This window comes from Hyperoodon ampullatus (genome assembly GCF_949752795.1).
Source record: "Hyperoodon ampullatus genome assembly, chromosome: 8".
Lineage (NCBI taxonomy): Eukaryota > Metazoa > Chordata > Mammalia > Artiodactyla > Ziphiidae > Hyperoodon > Hyperoodon ampullatus.
Genome location: NC_136921.1, coordinates 81,744,367 through 81,762,015, shown reverse-complemented (window position 1 = coordinate 81,762,015; position 17,649 = coordinate 81,744,367). Strand labels below are relative to the sequence as shown.

Here is a 17,649-nt window from a genome sequence, read left to right as displayed (position 1 = left end):
TGTGACATCTGCTATAAAGCAGTAAGCACACAGTGCTACGGGAGTAGAGATGAAAGTGGCTGCCTGGGGAGGTCTGGGAGGGGCTTCATATGGAGGTGACCTCGCAGCCATGACCGAAAGAATGGGCCCCAAGTCACAGGCAGGTGGGCATTCCAGGCAGAGATGCAACTTGGTAGAGGACGGAGTTGACTAGGCAGGGTGTGTTTGAGCAGTGACTATAAGAATCAGCGTGCCTAGGTTATAAGCATAGTGGGAGGGTAGCAGGAAATGAGGATGAAAATGTAGGCTTGAATAAGAGCTGACCACTTGGAATTCTACTCTCTAATTCTGTTCTTCCTAACCCCTTGGGGGTCATGTACATTGTAAGAATCTCATAAAAGTAGAAATCATTTCTCCGTAAAGAAAGGATACCCATAATAATGTTCTTCATATGATTTCATGCCCCCATGGAACCTCTCTAGGTCCATGTCTACCCATGAACCCCAGGGTAATAACTGTTGTTCCTGACCAAGAGTCAACAACCAAAGCCTACAGGCTGGATGCCTGTTTTATAAAGGAAGTTTCATTGGATCACAGCCATGACCATTTGTTTATATATGATCTATCGCTGTAATGGCAGAATGGAATAGTGGCAACCGAAATCATATAATCCGCAAAACCTAAAAATATTTAAGAAAATGTTTGACAACTCCTGCTCTAGACAATCTCAAAAGTAGTCAGGGATCCTGCTTGATACATTGCAAAAAAAAAGGGAGCACGTGCTCTTTACTTCACAAGTTATTCTTTAACACCTTTGCACTCAAATTCAGAGTAGAGGTCAACTGTAAGAAGATAGTAAGCTTGGAAAGGTGAGGTAATTTAGAAAATCTGGAGGGTGATAAATGCTACAGTGGTCGGCATGAAGGAGCACTGGGTGGCAAGAGGCACTGGTGATAAATAGTAGTGGAAATGCTGAAAAGCAGAAATAAAGGGAGTATTAAAGATAAACTATTCTGCATTTTTTGTTTTAATTGAGGCCAGCACTATTATATTTAGCCAAGGGCTTATGTATAAAGTGTTTTTAGAGTTAGAATAATAAATTTGAAAAGATTGCTCTCATTCTGTAGATGAGGAAACAGAGGTTCCAAGGTCTTAATTAAGTTTACATATCACACAACTAGCAGAACCAGTTAAATCTACGGCATTCAAACCGTGAAAAGATTCCCAATCTTAACTCCAGCTTATATGTACTAGTAGTTTCTCTATATGGGAGAATTTTAGCACTGGTCATTCTAGGACTATGAACCATTAAATGTACATTTTACTTATTTTAATTGTTTAAATTTATAAATTTCTTTCTTTTCTAGAGCATGCAGATTTTATGACTTCACCTTACGTATATCAGGTTTTTGGTTTATTCTATTTATTTATTTTTTTCATTTATTTAAACTGTCATATAATCTTAGTGATTTGTTCTGTATTGTTGCTAATAGTTTCACTGTTTGATTCTCATGTACTTTTGTAAACTCATTGATCGAGGGGCTCCTGTCTCATTTTGTCCTGATGAGCACACAGTAGGCATTCAATAAGTACGTGTTGGTTGGTTGATTTATGTCTTAAACATGTAAGGGTGGCTTTTCTAACTTCTTTAATTCTGTATTGTGTTTCATTAATGTTGCCCGTTTAACATTCATACTAATCCTAATCATTCTTTCTTTTGAATGCTAGGTGGTCGTGAATGCACTCATAGGTGCAATCCCTTCCATCATGAATGTGCTGCTTGTGTGTCTTATATTCTGGCTAATATTTAGCATCATGGGAGTAAATTTGTTTGCTGGCAAGTTCTATCAGTGTGTTAACACCACAGATGGGTCACCGTTTCCTACAAGTGAAGTTGAAAATCGTTCTGAGTGTTTTGCACTTATGAATGTTAGTCAAAATGTGCGATGGAAGAACCTGAAAGTGAACTTTGATAATGTTGGACTTGGTTACCTGTCTCTGCTTCAAGTTGTAAGTGAGCCCTTTTATGAATGCTTGACATTTTGGTGCACACTGGATGGAGAAGCTGTCATTATTTATATAATTATTAACTAAAAATTAAAGATAAAGTACTTTGTGACTTTAAAAATAGAGTTGGTCTTTTTAGAACATGTGCCTATACACATGAAAACAGAACATGGGTTCTGTTGCATTTTAGAGTTATTAATCCACCTTTTTGGAGTCACCTGACCCCCTGTATTGTGCCATCTGAATACTGCATCCAAAAACAAATAGTCATGTTTTGGACTGCACTTTTACACTACAGGGAAATGAGAAGGACTTCCCACTGGTATGGAGAATCCTTAAGATATGGAAAAAAATTGTTTCCTTTGGTATTCATAAAATTCTCCTTCCCACTCTGGAAAAAATTAAAGTTCATGTACAAAACTCACAGGCAGTTGTGACAACCTGGCAATAATTAACTAGGAGTCAGATTTAGGATGTGACTTTGTGATGTGTCCCTCCCCTTTTTTCCCTTGACACAGCATCTTATGTTAAATTGGTATTTTGAAATACAGTGGGCTCTCCTTATCCGTGGGTTTGCATCTGCCTAATGCAAGGGACTTGAGCCTGGGCAGATTTTGGTATCTTCAGGGGGACCCTGGAACCAATCCCCTGCAGATACCGAGGGACGACTGTATAGTAAAACTCACTAATTTAGTATTACTTAATAAATGCTGTAACATTAAACACACTAAACTCACTTGTGACTATTTTAAAGTATGAGGTTCAGATTCTATAAATTTTATATTTACAGGCAACATTTAAAGGATGGATGGCTATTATGTATGCAGCAGTTGATTCTGTTAACGTAAGTATTGGTAAACATAACACTAAACTCTACAATTTTGAAAAGTTCCTTAGTTTAGTTAGGCTGTTTTCAAACAGCAGCTCCAAGGAGCCCTTGTTATGTGCACACACACTGAAGAACACCCACCTGGTGGTAGCCTAGTGGTTACCTGTGCAGCATTTGGAAACAGAGCTTGGCTTAAATTCTGGCTCTACCATATCAGACAAGCTTGCATATGACTTTGATCAAATTACTTTATCTTTCTGAGCCTGTTTATTGATCTATGAAAAGAAAATAATTCACCGCCTACCTCATGGGATTGTTCTGAGTGAGGATCCAACTAGAAAATGTTAAGTAGAGCGCTTAGCACAGCCTGGCAATAATAAGTGCTCAGTAAATATTTGTTTATCAAAATAAAAAGGAAATAACATATTTTATTCATAGTTTTTACTGCTTTTATATTTTAAAGTTCCTTGAAAGAGTTTTTGCGAAATTAGTCACACACTAAGAAAGTTTGAAGACTGCTGACTATTTCATATTGTCACAAAAGCCACAGAAGACATCGTTGTAATCAAATGGAAAAAAAAATTTATATAAGTGTGATATCATCTCTTTTACTATTTTTTTCTGGAAATAAAAATTATGCATTAGGTCCTTTACTTACTAAATTGTCCTACAATCTGAGAATAAGTACTACAGTGGATAAGCCCTTTGTAGTAATTTGAAGATTATATTCATAGTAAGCATGTAATAAATATTTATTTAGTGTTGAATAAATTTTTAAGAATGATTATGTTGAACCTTGACAACGCTATGGCTTCTGAAAAACCAAGTTTACCTAGGATAGCACTGTTTGAATTACCTTGTCAAACCATGTGAAAAACAAAATGATGAATTTTATTGTCAGCATACTGCTAACTTTTGTTAATTTTATAGGTAGACAGGCAGCCCATATATGAATACAGCCTCTACATGTATATTTATTTTGTCATCTTCATCATCTTTGGGTCATTCTTCACCTTGAACTTGTTCATTGGGGTCATCATAGATAACTTCAACCAACAGAAAAAGAAGATAAGTATTTCAAGTTTTTGTCATTGCACTGAAAGAAATTAACAATTATTTTCCCAAAAATACAATGTGAAATTTAATTTGATGTCAGTTAGTAATTAGTTCAATAGAATTTCATTAATTTTCCAAGTAATTGGTTACTATACAATGATGGATATGCTTAATCTCATTCATCTCTGCACAGGAAATAATCATCTCCTAAGTCATAATTATTTTTAAGAAATACATCAACTATTCAGTTTTATTTTCCAATGTTCCCTGTAGTGGATTGATTAAGAAAATTCAACGAACTAATTATTTACTCAAAACATGTTTCATAAGTAGTTACTGTATTCTGTTCTGAGCCATTGTTCTGTGTGGTATGTATTGGGCTGGTACTTAAAGAGAACAACAGAAGCTACTTTCCTGAGCTCAAGGAGTTTATTATAGTAGAAGAAATGACACAGGTAATTAAAGTTAAGACTTGCAAGTCAGACACAATGAGATTTTTGTTTCATTAATGTTCACATCAACTGTATCAGTCTTAGGGCTGCCATAGCAAAGTACCACACACTGGGTGGTTTCGAACATCAGAAGTTGATTCTTTCACAGTTCTGGAAGCTAGAAGTCCAAAATCAAAGTGTTGGTAGGGCCATGCTTTCCTCAGAGTCTCTAGAGGAGGATCCTTCTTTGCATCTTCCAGCTTCTGGTAGCTCAAGTATCCCTTGGCTTATGGCAGCATAACTTCAGTCTCAGCCTCTGTGGTCACATGACGTTCTCTCTCTTTCTGTCTCTCTCCTCTCCTTATAGGGGCACCAGTCATATTGGATTAAGCGCCCACCCTAATCCAGTATGACCTTATTTTAATTACATCTTCAATGACACTATTTCCAAATAAGGTCTTTCTGAGGTATGAGGGGTCAGGACTTCAACATATCTCCTTTTTTTTTTTTTTTTGGCGGGGTGGGGAGGGGGGTTAGACACAGTTTAATCCTTAACATCAACCATGAGAGGAATTATTATTATAGACTTTGTCTGATAAATGAGGAAAGGCACAGAGATTTTGAGTGACTTACCCACGATTATGCACCTGGTTAAGTGTTAGGGTTTTAATAGTAGTTGATCCCATGTACCTTGTATATTGCATAGGCCCTTTCCTATGCTGTACCCTCAAATACTATAATATGACATAGTGATATGTGCAATAAGAAAATTAACAACAAAAAATGTAAATGGGCAGTCAAAGGACAACTAGATACAGCTATAGAACGTTTTATGATATATGTGACAATTGAGCAGGCTTTGGAAGATGGATCAAAAGACACAAAGCAAGTGGCAAGGGCTTCCCTGGTGGCACAGTGGTTGAGAGTCCACCTGCCGATGCAGGGGACACGGGTTCGTGCCCTGGTCCGGGAAGATCCCACATGCTGTGGAGCGGCTGGGCCCAGCTGGGCCCATGAGCCATGGCCACTGAGCCTGCGCATCTAGAGCCTGTGCTCTGCAACGGGAGAGGCCACAACAGTGAGAGGCCCATGTACCACACACACACACACACACACAAAAGCAAATGGCAGGCAGAAGGATAAGTAAGCCACATGAAGGGTCAGAGAAGTGTGTGAGCACATGCACCATGCTGGCAAAGGAGGTGCAGTGCAGGAGAAATACCAGTCCATCCACTTTGGATGGAGTTTTGAGAAGAGAAATAGAAAAGATGAGGTCTTTATTTGCTTGAGAGCAGATCTGAAAAGTCATGTTAGAGATTTTTCAGTAGGATCTGATGTGTCATTGAGGTATTTTGAGTACGGAAGAAAGTATAAGCAAGACATAGACATCTGTTAAGATTTGATGACATGTCTGATCGTGTGTAAAGTACTTTACACAGTAATCTTCGTCACATTTTATAAGTCTACAGAGCACAGCATCCCCACTTCACCTTTCAGAGGGGTTGTGTGACTTGCACATGGTCTGATAGCTAAGAAGTAGCTTCATCATGCATCTAACTCCAGGGTCTCTTTTCCCAGAGATTATGAAGACTCAGCTTTAATTAAAAATTTAACCTAACAATGATGCAGAGAATGACTGGGGAGAGACCAAAGACTAGGTCAGACCCTGCTTTACCTGCCACCTAGACCACACTTAATTCTCCACATTAGTCATTTGCAGCAATAGAGAATAGGGGATTCATTCAGTTAAGAGATTTTAGGGGGTAGGGTCTACAGTGTTGTTTGTGATTTGCAGGAGAAAAAAATGTCTAAGAAGTCTCAGTTTTCTCAAAGTTAACAGAGTTACTGTGGCTGTAGCACCACCCACAGGAAAAGAGACCTTTGAAGGGTGAGTGCTGGAATACCAGGAGGAAGTGATTTCAGGTACTGGATTAGCATCTAAGAAAAGACAGGTGTACATGCAGTGAAATGTCATCAGTGGCCGTAATTGACTATTCTCAGGTGAAAGAAAATGTAGTAAATATTAAATGTTATTTATGCTTATATTTCCAAATACAGGTGTTTATTTTTCAAAGAATTTTTTAAATTCCATGTTCCATTCTTACATTTTATATCTGTCAGTCAAACTTAGCTAGCATTATCATATATTCATGCCTTTAGGCAGAGGATCTTGAATAATTAATAATTAATTTTGAAAATAATTTCACAAATTATACCCTAATTTCCAATTTATTTTTCCTACTTTAGTCATTATATATGTGTATATGTGATATATAAGCACATACATATGGTTCTCCAGCATTCCCTATATAGAATAAATTATAGGTGTACCTAGAAAGAGCAGTATGACATGACAGGACAGCCACAGCCCTAATTGCTTTGATCCCCTTGCTCTTGAATGTTATTCTTACAACAAGAATTGCCACTGCAGGAAGATGAGTTGGGTAGACATCATTACCAGTAACGTCAGGCAAAAGTTACTAATTTCAAAGCAGTGACAGCTACGGTTATCCCCTACCATTCTTCCAGTGTTTCACTTGCATTCTAAGCTGCTTTTTATCTTCTGACCCTTTCTGAATGGTTTAGGGTTTCTTTCCAACCTACTAAGAGAATGAAAGAAGACAGGACCAACATATCAATTAATAATCTACTACAGAGGAGGTCTCCTGCTAGAGGCCTCTATATGAATTCATCTAATCCATAGAACAAACAAATGAAAGTAGTATCTTTATACAAGTGTATAAACCGAGGCCTAGAGAAGATAAACAACTTGTTTCAAATCAAGTAGTAGGTCATTGGTGGTCAGGATCCAAAGTTCTGTTTGACTACAAAGCCTATTTTTTCCCACAATGCAATGTTGCCTCTTAATGCTTTTTAACTTCAACACTTTGGTCTCAGTTTAGGACCCTGCCAAATTCCCATACCTCTTTCTAATCACCAGCCCCACTTTACTAGTTTGCCAGCTCTCCATCATTCTTATACACACTGTTTTCATCTTCAACAAATCCATATGATAATTGGGTTTTAATAGTTCATCAGAAAATATACTTCTGAAAATTAGAACATAAGTTATTAATGAGTTCAAGTTATAAAAGGGAAATATATGCAGTGTATTTACACAAATGACTAGTACAGACCTGGGTACATATGAGTAAATTCTAAGTAACATCAACACTTTTCAGTAACTATAACTGTTTAGAAGGTTAATAACAACAACAGAAGTTATAAATAATTACTGAATGTTTGAAATACAGTATCTTAGTTGATCCTCACAACAAACCAATGGGGTAGTTACTCTTGTAATGATGAGATGATATAACCTTAAAGAGATTAAAAAACTTGCCCAAGGGCAACAGAGATGGGGATTGAACAAAGATGGTCTTACACCAGAACTGGGATCTTCTTAACTACTATATAATACAGTCTTGACAGAGTGTAAAGACCAGCCTGACTTACAGAATGTCTGCCACCTAGCTTTTAACAGGATGCATTTTACAAGGTCTGTATAAGCTACAGTTAAATAAAATCACAACACAAGTTTCTCTACTGGAGCATTTTGTAATCTCATCTTAGCTTCATCCCATCCTTCATTATGTTGACAACCAGGGTATCATCAAGGGAAGACAAAACCTGCTACTTTGGTTTTTACCTCTAATTCAGAGTTATCTTCCCAGTGTTTTCCTAGCTTCTTGTAAGTTCTTGACCTGCTGTGATATTCAACCCTCATCACTGAGGAATAAAGGGTCTGGGCTTCTCTTAACATTGGCATGAAAGTTCTCTCTCACGCATCAATAGATCAGATGAATGCCAAAATTGCACAAAGACTGCCTATCAATTAGAGGAGATGTAAATTAAAACACATAAGACAGAAAGGGAAGCCTGGTTATCGTTAGGTATTTGATAAGAAAATGCAGTCCAGGAAAACCAGCGGGAAACCATGAACAGATCACCTTAGCTTCAGGACCCTACAAGTTAAGTAAGGATTTCAGAACTGTAAATTCCCCAAAATAAATTCCTAATTACATGGATTGTACTAATTTATGCCATAACTAAAAAGTTTATATTGTGGACCGATGAGGAATATGCGTGAATCTGTATAAATTATAGATAATTTTAAGAAATTAACAGAGTTTAAAAGAATAGGCAAAGTTTCTAGGCCTCCTTTGTGAGATTTAGACTTATACAGTGTAGAAAGGAACAAAAACTTTATTTAGATGTTAGTTTATTTACTGTTGAATCTTAAATGTTGTATATTCAATTAGAAAATCCTTCAAGTCAGAAACCCTGGATTATTGGTAATTTTCTCAACATCTAAAACTCTATTACATGTAATGTTTACACCCAATAAAGTGTTTATGTTGAAATTCCTTGTTTGGAATTAAAGAGGTAACTAAAGAGGTTTTTTTAAATAAATAAATAAATTTATTATATGTATACCAAATATATGTGTGTGTGTGTGTATATACAGTATTTATGGATATGTGCTATACATGTATATAGTATATTCATTTATTCTGCTAAGGGAATATGATATATTAAAATGAATGCAAGTGAATATAAAAATAATACTACTTTAGCTACCACTTTTGGCCCCTACTCCCTACTCTTTATGAGTCAGTATGGTTAATAAGTAAACGTTAGCCAAATTATCATTCACTACTGATATATTTGTTATTTAGCAATGAAATGCCTGGTGAGACAAGTAACAGATAAAATGAGATAGCAGGTTAGACTACTAAAAGATAATTGAGCCAATCATTATTGCATGTAATCCATATATTTTATGTATTATGCGTACTGCATTATGTACGGAGAGTCATGTGCCTACACGTAGGTAATCCTTTAAGACAGGTTTGATTTATAGCTACCTTGCACATAATAAAAGACATTTCATTTCTTTAAATTGAAGTGTAATTGATATATAACAGTATATTTGTTCCAGGTATACAACATAATGATTTGATATTTGCATACATTGTGAAATGATTACCATAAATGTCTAGTTACCGTCTGTCACCATCTGTCACCAAAACTACGGAACGCTTCACAGATTTGCATGTCATCCTAGATCAGAAGCCATGCTAATCTCTGTATGGTTCTAATTTTAATATATGTGCTACTGAAGCGAGAAAACATTTCATTTCTATATGAATACATTTTTAACCTGAATAATGATCTGAAGGAAGATCTAGACAATGATTCTGGTTTTAACTAGATTTATTTTTTATTTCTTTACCTTGGAGGTCAAGATATCTTTATGACAGAAGAACAGAAGAAATATTATAATGCAATGAAAAAGCTGGGATCCAAGAAACCACAAAAGCCAATACCTCGTCCGGGGGTAAAAAAAAAAAAATTATATTTAGCATGTAAATTTTTAAATTATTTTCAATTCATCTTTAATATATAATTATTTCTTAAACATGAATGCATATATTTTGATATTTTGAAGAAAAATTCTTATAAAACTGAACATATGTATTTTGAACACTATCACAGCTCATAATATGCCTTCATATAATTTCTTTTTCTATAAAAATGAAAAATAATTATATATGCTTTTATCTCTACCTTAGCTATACAACTTACTATTAGTACAAATGGCCTGTAGAGAATCAAAATAAAATGTACTTTTGATTGAAATTTGGTTTTCTTGATGGCTTTATGATGGCTGTCTATCAGTCAGGTGAAACTAACCTTGTAGATCTTTGATATTACAACAAATAGCCAGAGAAGCAGTTGGACTGATCATGAATCTAAACTTTATCATACCATAGGGTTAAAGACCAGAATAGGCTCAGATGTAAATAGTGAGTCTTAGCAGTTAAAGAATAGTTTGTATTCCTCTAACAACTAAAATAATTTTAAATGCATTACATGTTTTTCAATTTCTATTCAACATAACACACCTTACCAAAAGTCATGGCTGCAGACAGAGCGTCCTAAAGATGGGAATCCACTTAGTACCAGCTGGCTACATGAGGATTACTCAGCACTTTTTAAATGGACACATGGCCAGGTTTCACCCAGACCCTACTGAATCATAATGTATGAATTTAAAGCTCTGGTATTTAATTTTTTCAGTACACTACTTGACTTTGAATACAGTACCTTAAAACTTGCCTATGCAACTAATAACGTGATTTTGAAATTGGGTTTCCTGGAAAGCATAATACTATCAGTGAGACTGACAAGAAGGGTGATGTGTTAAGTATGGGTATGTTTGGAAATGTATATTCTATACATGGAAGAGATAGGAAAATATAGATCTGATATTATAGCAGTAATATTAGTACAAGACAGTGCCAACACATTAGTCAAAATAACGTGACAAAGTAGAAATTTAGAGATGTCATTTTATTACCTTGAAATACTCTAGGTCGTAGAGCTGAGGTTTTCTTAGTAAAACTTACCTTGTGATCCTGGCAACTCCTATATAACATACTAGGGGTGGATATGCTTAAAAGCAAATGTTAGTTTACAAGGCTCACTGAAGACTTGGTATACTGAAAGTCAACAGCAACAAAATGTTTTCATGTACTCTAAGATTTAATAATATTTCTTGTACAAAGCAAGAACCTATGACCAGGGATAATTTATGCAAGTTTTCAAGACTGATACCTTAAAAAAAAATTTTTTTTTACTAATTAATGATTTATGGATACTACTTGTAAAATTTACTGTACATTTCCTATTATTTTTGTTTCTTTGCAGAACAAATTCCAAGGATGTATATTTGACCTAGTAACAAACCAAGCTTTTGATATCGCCATCATGGTTCTTATCTGCCTCAACATGGTAACCATGATGGTAGAAAAAGAGGGACAAAGTGCATACATGACTGAAGTTTTATATTGGATCAATGTGGTTTTTGTTATCCTTTTCACTGGAGAATGTGTGCTGAAACTGGTCTCCCTCAGATGCTACTACTTCACTGTAGGATGGAACATTTTTGATTTTGTGGTTGTGATTCTCTCCATTGTAGGTAAGAGCATTTATTAATCAGATTTCCATTTTGAATCAAACTAAACATCACACATACTCAGAGAAGTTTCTGAATTCTTGAATGTAAACTTACTTTTGAGTAAGTTAGTAACACTGAAAGAGTGAAGGAACCTTAAAAACAAAACTAAAAAAAACAAATACCTCTGTGTCAGAATTCCTAGGTTCACACAACAAGCCTCAAAGCCACACATATTCTGTTTGTTGGAAGCACATAAAACTCCTTGATATTTGATTTCCAAGATTGCCCTTCACAAAGGTAGCAACTGGGTCTATAGGTAGGTATGTCTTAGAAGACCAATGTAGAATCTGAAATCACTTCCAGTTTTTACACATATGAGAACTATCCTTTGATTAATGATAATATAACTAGCCAGAATATTGGTGACTCTTTGTGAAAATTATTCCTGAACTCAAAGTGAAAAGTTAAGGTCTGAAGAAATGCCAGCTTCATTTCTTATGGCTTCATACTTGTCAAGTTTGTAATCATTTCTCAACCACCCCAGTCATATCTGTGAATCACAGTATTTGATTTTATACTTCCTCTCATTTCATTACCATAGCTGTTTTTTCTATCCTCTTGTTTTTTTTTTTATTATTTGTACATGCCTTGCCCAGTAGTTTAGGATTGCACTTATTTTCATAATTATGAATTTTAGACAGAGATTGTAGAGATTATTTAATACAAACTCAATTTAGAGATGCTGAAACAGGCAGGACAAGAAAGGTTAAAAGTCACATAACCTAAAACTGCCATATTGAGTAGTATAAGTTAGAATAGGGATTCAAAATCAATTTTTGAAAAAGGACTATTATTACCAGAGGTGACATTAAAGTTAATATACAAAAAAACGAATTAAAATTTAGGTAGGAATCACATACAACAAGCAAAATGGTGGAAGCATTCCAGTTAACTTAGGAAGAAGAAAAGAGTGTCCCTCTATCACCTCTATTTGTAACAGTGTTGGCTGATACAATTAGATAAGAAAACAGAGAGGTACATATATTTGAACAATGGAGCAAATTTTCCTTTTCAGATCTTATTATGGCACTCTAAAAATGCAAGAGAATCAACTGAAATATATGGATTCAATTAGAATTCAGAAGGTGCAAATTTTAAATTGTACATACCAATGTTAGTAATTGTTTTATATGTGAAGCAAAAAATTAGAAAATATGCCTAAAGAAAAATTTCATTCACAATTCCAATAAAAATAAAGTAAAATACCTAGTAACAACTTTAACAAGAAATGTATAAGGCTTCTATGAGGAAAACTAACAGAAACAAAAGAAGGTTTAAAACAATTGAAAGGCTTTTCTTGTACTTGGATAAGAAGGGTCTCCCTGTAATCATGACCATTTTTTTAATAGATTAATCTATAATTCTAGTGTTATCCCAATGAGAATATGAGCATCTTTTTTTGTGTAGTGGGGATAATAAATTGGTGATATAAATCTAATGATTCTAAAATTCACCTGGAAGAACAATTAGAGTAATGAAGGGTGACTTACATTGCTAGATATTAAGATTATTATTACATTGCTGAAGTAAAACAGTGTTTACTAAAAAGCTTAATGGATTCAAATGAATAATCCAAAATTAAACATCAATATATAGAGAATTACTAAATTACTCAGTTAAAAGATCTCATGGATCAAGATTTATTAATTGATGTGTAAAAATTAATGTATTAAAAAAATGGATTCTAGTAGAAATAGATTTATAACCATGAGCTTGAATAGTCCTTTCTATTCATGACAAACTTGACTCCATGAAGAAAAAATAATAGATATGACTACATAAAAATCAAAATATTCTATGGAGGAAAACTCACTACCACCACCAAATTAAAAAAAAAAAAGTTGAAAGACAAATTAAAAACAGGACTATTGTTAATGTAACATTTAAGGCCAACAAAGGATTAGCACTTGTAATAGAAAAATAGTCCTCATAAATCAGTAAGAAAATAGTAAATCTCCCAATAGAAAAATGGGCAAAGGACTGGACTAGGCCAAAAAGGGAAAGTTGAAAATAGTCAACAAGCATACAAAATGTCCAATAAATAATAAAAAAATTTTGGATTATTTTTTCCCAAAAGAAATGCAAATAAACTACAATAATGAGATGTTTTAAACATCACAAGGGTTTTTTTTTGGTAAAATTATAAAGTAAAATGATAACACTGGTGAGCATGTGAGCACTTTCATAGACTATCATTAGGAGTGTTAATTTGTACAAACTTTCTGGAGATAGATTTGCAATATATAACAAAATTTTAAATATACTGTTTGACCTACCTTCTTTTATTATCAAAATATGCCCATGCAACTAAAAGAGAATATACCTGCTTGGATATTTGTCTCAGCCAGAACAATTGGAAACAACATAAAATTCTTCAATATATGGTTATTTGGACAGAACATTATACAACTATAAGGAATTATTCTGTTGTCATTTATATGAAAATATGTCCATAACATATGATGAAGTAGCTAAAACAGATGACATAAAAAAGCTCCTATATCATGACTACATTTGTAAATGTTTGTGTGCTTGCATAGAAAAATGGAGTGATCCTCAACAAAATATTAACAGTAGTAAATGGTTGGTTGATATTTCAGGTGATTTATATTTTCTTTTTAGCATTTTACTGTGTAGCTTTAATTTTTCTACCCTTACAATTAAAAAAAAATTGTTGTGGAGGAAAAAAATAAGATCTACAAACTTAGTAAGGTAGAGAAAATTTCACAATAGTAATTCTAACCATTTTCCTGTGGGATTGCTTGATCCTTGGGTTGTTATGAAATTGCTTTCAATGTAAAATGACAATCCTGAAATCATAAGAGGTAAGATGGCACATAAAACTATTTAGACTCATGATTTTCTGTAGCATGGATATTTAAGTATTTTCTTTGTATTCCTTCCCTCTTCACCAGGTATGTTTCTAGCAGATTTGATAGAAAGGTATTTTGTGTCCCCTACCCTGTTTCGAGTGATCCGTCTTGCCAGGATTGGCCGAATCCTACGTCTGATCAAAGGGGCCAAGGGGATCCGCACGCTGCTCTTTGCTTTGATGATGTCCCTGCCTGCGTTGTTTAACATCGGCCTCCTGCTCTTCCTGGTCATGTTCATCTACGCCATCTTTGGAATGTCCAACTTCGCCTATGTTAAAAAGGAAGCTGGAATTAATGACATGTTCAACTTTGAGACCTTTGGCAACAGCATGATCTGCCTGTTCCAGATTACCACCTCTGCTGGCTGGGATGGATTGCTAGCACCTATTCTCAACAGTGCACCACCTGATTGTGACCCCAGAAAAGTTCATCCTGGAAGCTCAGTTGAAGGAGACTGTGGGAACCCATCTGTGGGGATCTTCTATTTTGTCAGTTACATCATCATATCATTTCTGGTTGTGGTGAACATGTACATCGCTGTCATTCTGGAGAACTTCAGTGTTGCCACTGAAGAAAGTACTGAGCCGCTGAGTGAGGATGACTTTGAGATGTTCTATGAGGTTTGGGAGAAGTTTGATCCCGATGCCACCCAATTTATAGAATATAGCAAACTCTCTGATTTTGCAGCTGCCCTGGATCCTCCTCTTCTCGTAGCAAAACCAAACAAAGTCCAGCTCATTGCCATGGATCTGCCCATGGTCAGTGGGGACCGGATCCATTGTCTTGACATCTTATTTGCTTTTACAAAGCGTGTTTTGGGTGAAAGTGGAGAGATGGACTCTCTTCGTTCACAGATGGAAGAAAGGTTCATGTCTGCAAATCCTTCTAAAGTGTCCTATGAACCCATCACAACTACACTAAAACGAAAACAGGAAGATGTGTCTGCTACTGTCATTCAGCGTGCTTACAGGCGTTATCGCTTACGGCAAAATGTCAAAAACATATCAAGTATATACATAAAAGATGGTGACAGAGATGATGATTTGCCCAATAAAGAAGATATGGTTTTTGATAATGTTAATGAGAACTCAAGTCCAGAAAAAACAAATGGAACTCCATCCACCATCTCTCCACCTTCGTATGATAGTGTAACAAAACCAGACAAAGAGAAATATGAAAAAGACAAAACAGAAAAGGAAGACAAAGGAAAAGATGGCAAGGAAGGCCAAAAATAGAGCTTCACTTTTGATATATTGTTTACAGCCTGTGAAGGTGATATATTTGTGTTAATAAGACTCTTTTAAGGAGGTATATGCCAAAATTCTTTTTATCAAAATAGTCTCAAAGTCAGTGCAGTCGCTAGCTCTGATTCTCTAACATAGGTGAGCAGCATTAGCAGTGGCTATTTTTGCATTGGTAAATGAATCTATAAGAATTCTTAAGAGTAACTGTACAGGGGTTATTGATTACAGCAAACAAAGGTGATTTAATTTTATTTACTTTTAATAAATCAGAAGACCATGTAGAAAATGTTCACATCTGCCTTGTCATCTTTTCACAGGATTGTAAACATTCATGTTTTCCATGCAAATACACACACGTGCGCGCATGCGCGCAAATATCTATCATTTGGATATCTACAAAAGTATTTTCCCTTGGCTTTGCCATGAAGTGCCCTGATAGAAGGAATGAATAGTAGTAATGAATGTTTAGTTAAAACATCTTGTTATTATTAGGGGGCAAGACTCTTTTATCCATCTACAGTGGTCATTCTATATTTTGAGGTGCTTAAATTTATTCATATTGCATCAAAACTAATTTATATGTGCCTATTAAATGTCGTGGGATTAAAAACATGTAGGCTAGTCAGTTCAACAAATGCTTTTTATCCATCTTGATTCATATAACAACTAGGATAAGAGTTACCTTTAGAGTATTGTGCTTCATAAACTGCCTTTTTCTATATCCTTCTTTGTTCATACAATAACTGTAGAACATGAAAAGAATATTTTAAGTACGTGTCACATTCCTTGAAAGAAAAAAATGAAGGAAATTGAGAAAAGAAGCAACTGAAGAAAGTTTTATTCACTTTTATGTACACAATGTAACACTGGACTGTGCTGCCCCAAAATACCAATAATGACCCAACTCTTAGTCATTTTTGTCACAGTTTTCTGCTTTCTGATTCAGTATTGTTGAGTCATTCTTTAGCACTAAGCAAAGTTGATATTTCTCTTCCGTGGAGTGCTTCCAGATATGCAGATAGATATTTGATACCATGGAACATGTTTGAGCAGATAATGACTTGGGCACAGTATTAACTGTGTCTCCTGCATACCATCTTAAGTGTGTATGGCAAGCTTTCAAGTCATAATACATGGCATACTTTCAACACAGACGTGTGTGTGAAAAGGATGAAATAGCATTCATCCTCTTGAACTTTTATGCTTTCATCTACAAAATGAGAAAGATGTCACTTTCTCCATAAAATTCTATGACTATGAGGAATATTATGTATCAATCAATAACATGTCCTGAGCTTATAGTTTACCAAGCACACATTCATTTTGCTTTAGCTGTTGTCCTTCTACCAAGGATTATGAATCTAGTTTTTTAAAAATCCTTGTTAATAGTGGCTTGAAAAGAAACAGCCATGATGTATTTTTTATGAGTTTATTCCAGGAATATGAGATCTTTCTTCTATCGAGTTATTCATGCACACACAAAAATCGAGTTACATAAGTAGAAAGAATTTTATTTAGAAGATTTTGTGGGAGTTTTCAAAGCAAATATATACAACAATATTTCATTCATTTGCTTTCTTAAATTAAAAAAACATAAATATATTTCTATATTAAGTACTTAAAGCAATTTTTTTGTTATTCTGGCTAGTTAAAAATAAAGGAGATTTAAGCATATCTATAGAGATGAAGAAGTATAGGTAGAGAATGAGAGGCAGAGAGGCAAAGAAACACAGAAATGAGAAAGACAGATAAAAACAAAGAAAGGGACATTTCCACAGAACTTCCTATCTAGAATGTTTTCAGCATCTGTGAAGGAGATTATTACGTCAAGACATTTGTCCTAAGGCACATATGAAATTAAACCTAGGGCCAAAGATTCTTTACACCTAAGTTCAATCACTCATCTTACATTATTTGAGCCTCTTTTTTATTTAATATATAAGATACCATGCAGTGTTTTCCTAGACTATGTAGAGCATTGCATCACATCCCTGCTAAGTCTGTTAAAAATAGGTTTTGACAATTTAATTAGAGAACCATACAAAATATATTACATTTGTAAGAATTTTAATACATTAAATTAAGAAATTAATATTACCTTAAATTTGAATGCAGTTTATCCTCATCATTTTAAATCCATATAAATATAACTGCACTTTGCATATTTATATAATACAGTGTGAAAAGATGTATAGTGGGTAGGTTT

At 34.7% G+C, this 17,649-nt stretch overlaps 1 protein-coding gene across 4 annotated transcripts in view; it reads left to right on the top strand.

Moving 5' to 3' along the window:
• Positions 1 to 15,434, top strand: part of SCN9A (sodium voltage-gated channel alpha subunit 9) — a gene marked incomplete at both ends in the record, with an annotated part of 91,494 nt that extends 76,060 nt beyond the window's left edge. For all 4 annotated transcript variants that reach the window (XM_079710440.1, XM_079710438.1, XM_079710439.1 and 1 more), the window contains 6 exons: positions 1,708 to 1,989; positions 2,777 to 2,830; positions 3,746 to 3,887; positions 9,546 to 9,643; positions 11,017 to 11,287; positions 14,242 to 15,434. In XM_079710440.1, the coding sequence (XP_079566566.1) occupies positions 1,708 to 1,989; positions 2,777 to 2,830; positions 3,746 to 3,887; positions 9,546 to 9,643; positions 11,017 to 11,287; positions 14,242 to 15,434 (2,040 nt within the window). The remainder of the gene's footprint in view (positions 1 to 1,707; positions 1,990 to 2,776; positions 2,831 to 3,745; positions 3,888 to 9,545; positions 9,644 to 11,016; positions 11,288 to 14,241) is intronic.
• Between the last annotated feature and the right edge of the window lie 2,215 nt (positions 15,435 to 17,649).